At 47.5% G+C, this 3,436-nt stretch overlaps 1 protein-coding gene across 2 annotated transcripts in view; it reads left to right on the plus strand.

Annotated features, from left to right (window-relative positions):
• The window catches only part of LOC105806224 (chromosome unknown open reading frame, human C20orf194), a 124,994-nt gene that overhangs the window by 96,245 nt on the left and 25,313 nt on the right, over positions 1 to 3,436 (plus strand). For both annotated transcript variants that reach the window (XM_012639309.1, XM_012639310.1), the window contains one exon: positions 441 to 478. In XM_012639309.1, coding sequence (XP_012494763.1) covers positions 441 to 478 — 38 coding nt within the window. The remainder of the gene's footprint in view (positions 1 to 440; positions 479 to 3,436) is intronic.

Here is a 3,436-nt window from a genome sequence, read left to right on the forward strand (position 1 = left end):
CCCCCCCACCGCATATCAGAAGATTTACCAAAGTGGCAACTTTGGTACTGAAGGCCCCTGGTAGAGTCAGATGAGTTTAATTCTTCTCGTTTTTTCCTAAAATATCCACTTTACTCAAAAATGTATCTCCTTCCAAAAAGACCAACTCTTTCTCCATCTCTAAAGAGCTGGTCCTGTCCCCAATGTCACCCCATCAACATTCCGCCTAGAATAGGCCATGTAGGGACTTCTGTGGGGCTCCTGGTTTGGGGAGCTCCGACACAAAGCTATGAAAGTCCATTGAATAACTGTGGCTGTCCTTAATGCTCAGTGCTTCCTGCCACTTGCCTCTTTGAGTAAGTCATCTTGCATATCAATGATATTCACATTTTTGTGGGAAATAATCAGTGACAGCTCTGAGGTGAATGGTTTTTAAATATTTCTCTCTTTTTTTCCCCTAGATTTCTTTTCCCTAAATGTCTTGACCAGTGTTCACAAGGTAAGCAATATGCTTTATGGCTTGTGTGCCTTTCAAATTCAATAGAATTCTTCAACAGATACATATTCCTACCTACCGTTCTGAAATCTAAAGCAAACAAAACTGGTCCAGGGAAAACGTTGACATCTTTATTATTATTTTAATTTTTTTTCAGAGATGAAGTCTTACTCTATCACCCAGGCTGGAATGCAGTGGCATGATCATAGCTCACTGCAGCCTCCACCTCCTGGGCTCAAGCAGTCCTCCTGCCTCAGCCTCCTGAGTAGCTGGGACTCCAGGTGTGCCATCATACCTGGCTAATTTCTAAATTTTTTGTAGAGACAGGGTCTCACTATGTTGCCTAGGCTGACCTCAAGCAGTCCTCTCACCTCAGCCTCCCAAAGTGCTGGGACTACAGGCATGAGCCACAGTGCCCAGCCACATCTTTACTTTTATCACATTTGATAGGCAGATTTCTTCTAAGAGCTTGTCTCTTAATGGCAATAAATTGCCATGGCAATACCTCTCCTGAGCTGGGCTCAAGTCTGCCCTGGCCTTCCAGCTAATGTCAGCGGACTGAATAGGTATTCCTAGCCTCTGGATCAGCAAGATTTCGATGCACTTCTCCTGTCCCAAGAAGGCAGCGTTTGGCCCAGCAGGACCTGTCTTTCTTAATACCTCCCTCACACAGTGGAATTTTCCACACTTCCTTGATAACATAAAAAAAACTGCACCCATCCTACAGGTTGCACTCAACCTTGAAACATCCTACCACCTGGCAACTCTGGAAGCAGCACTTTCTAATCATATTATCTGATGCCTGGAGAGCCAGCATTCTGAATTCCCTACAGTGGTGATGAAATGCTCATTGTTATCAGGAGACATGCCTGGGGTCTGGGCTTCCTGAGCCAGTCCAGCAAGCAGAAATCAGACGGAAGAAAACAACTCTGTGTCCCCAGCACAGTTTCGCCTGTTGATCCCGTTGCCAGTCTGCGGGGAGCGGAAGCAACAGAGCATACCAGAGCTGTTGTCTTGGGAAACAGCTGAGCATGGTGCTGCCTGGGGCCGAAGGCTTGTCCCTGGAGGCAGGAATGTGTATGTTGTACTGCTGTACCAGGTAGTCTCAGGTCCAGCTTTTAGAGGCCCCTGTTACTTTCCAGGCACTGCACCCCAGAAGCAGGATGGAACGAAGGTCTTCTGGGTCCATCCACAGTATCCACCTTAGGTAGATTAAGGACATTTTGTTTCTAGTTTAGGAGATTGGGAAAGTGGTTGGTACCTGTCCGTGAAATAGAAAGCACAAGAGAAAACACAGGTCCAGGAGATAACCAAGGAGGGCTGTCTGATCCTACGATACATGTTTGAAAGTCACAGTCAAAGGTAGTGGTGTGGACTGTAGTCAGCCAGTATCCAGATGTAGAGTCTAAAAGGTCAGAAAGGGAAGTCCAGGGGACTGAAAGGAGAAGAGGAAAGAACATTGCCTCAGACGCGGAGGAAGGAGGATGAGGTCAGCGATGTCTAATGCTGCAGAGACCTTGAGGGAAGGACAGAGAAAAGCCCATTGGCTCTGCAAGTGTGAAGGACACTGGTGACCTCCGCAGGAGGATGAATGGAGAGGTGAGGACCGAAGCTACCTCCAACTGGACCAATGGCCAAGTGAGGTACTAGAAGCCAGCAAGTGTGGATGGTTTTTTAGGGTGTTTGGGGCTATAAAAGGGATGATCGCTAGAGAAGACTACTTCCAAGAATTGTTCTTTATGAATGATTTACTCTTCCTTATTTGCTGTTGAGAGAGCCTGCGGGCTGGAGAGAGATACTAGACTTGGTAGAGTGGATCCCTGAGGAGGAGGGGGTGGGGTCTAGAGCAGAGACTGGGAAAGAAGCTCTTCTTCCATTGAGAAGAGCTTCAGCTAGGGGCAGGGGAAGTTAAGGAAGTGTATGCCAAGGTGTGCCTGGGATTTGGTGACCTGTCCAACCCCAAGCCCTGTGTTATTTGTAATTGCTGGTGCCTTTTTTTCTGTCAGAGCCCCTGTCCACCATGTGATAACTGCCGCCCTCGTGCATCTTGGCTTCTTGGCACTGTCCACTTCAGTGCCCCTCTACATTTTTGTGTGAAGGACAAGCACAGATGGTCAGGATTTCCTGGCAGAGAGCCTTGGGGAAATGTTCTGTCTTCAGTCCATGAACCAGGGGCAGCCTTGGGCCTATCTTATGAGAGGAAGGCCCCTTTTAGTCTAAATCCTTTGAGGCCAAGACAGACCACATTCTCTCTAGCACTTGGTAGGCATATTTCATTAACACTGTCTTCCAACTCATTGTTCAAAGGCAACGTGTCAAATTCTGTGCCTGTGTATAGGTAGGGGTATGATCAGATGTGGGCAGATGACCTTGAGGCCACATAGGCTGTTTTCTGAACTCTCCAGGGGGCTCTTGGAGTAACAGTGCCTTGCACCTGGGCCCATGGGACCCTGTGGACTGGCCGGACCAGGATGGCCATGGGCATGGGCTATCTGGATAGGGAGGAGATAATAGACAAGTATTGGCTGGGTGTGGTGGCTCATGCCTGTAATCCTAGCCGCTCTGGAGGCTGAGGCAGGAGGATCACTTGAGCCCAGGCATTCAAGCCTGCAGTGAGCTATGATCATACCACTGCATTCCAGCCTGGGTGACAGAGAGAGACCCTGTCTCTAAAAAGCAAAAAAATTTTTTTTAAAAACCAAGTATTTCTTTTCTCCTCAGAGATTTGGTGGCTGGCTTGGAGATGGGATCTGCCACCAGTAGACAAACACTTCATGTCCCGAGGGAGCATATTGCCTCCTTTTGCTCCTGTTCATGAGTCAGGCTTTTAACAACAAAGGATTATTTTACAAGGAGAAGAGGACTATGTTACAGCCCAAGATGATGTGTATTACAGAAATTCAAGGAATAGGAAACAATCTCAGTACTTAAACAGCAAGCAAGCCTTGTTATTATAATGCT

Source organism: Propithecus coquereli, unplaced genomic scaffold (assembly GCF_000956105.1).
Source record: "Propithecus coquereli isolate 6110/MARCELLA unplaced genomic scaffold, Pcoq_1.0 Scaffold139, whole genome shotgun sequence".
Taxonomy (NCBI): Eukaryota; Metazoa; Chordata; class Mammalia; order Primates; family Indriidae; genus Propithecus; species Propithecus coquereli.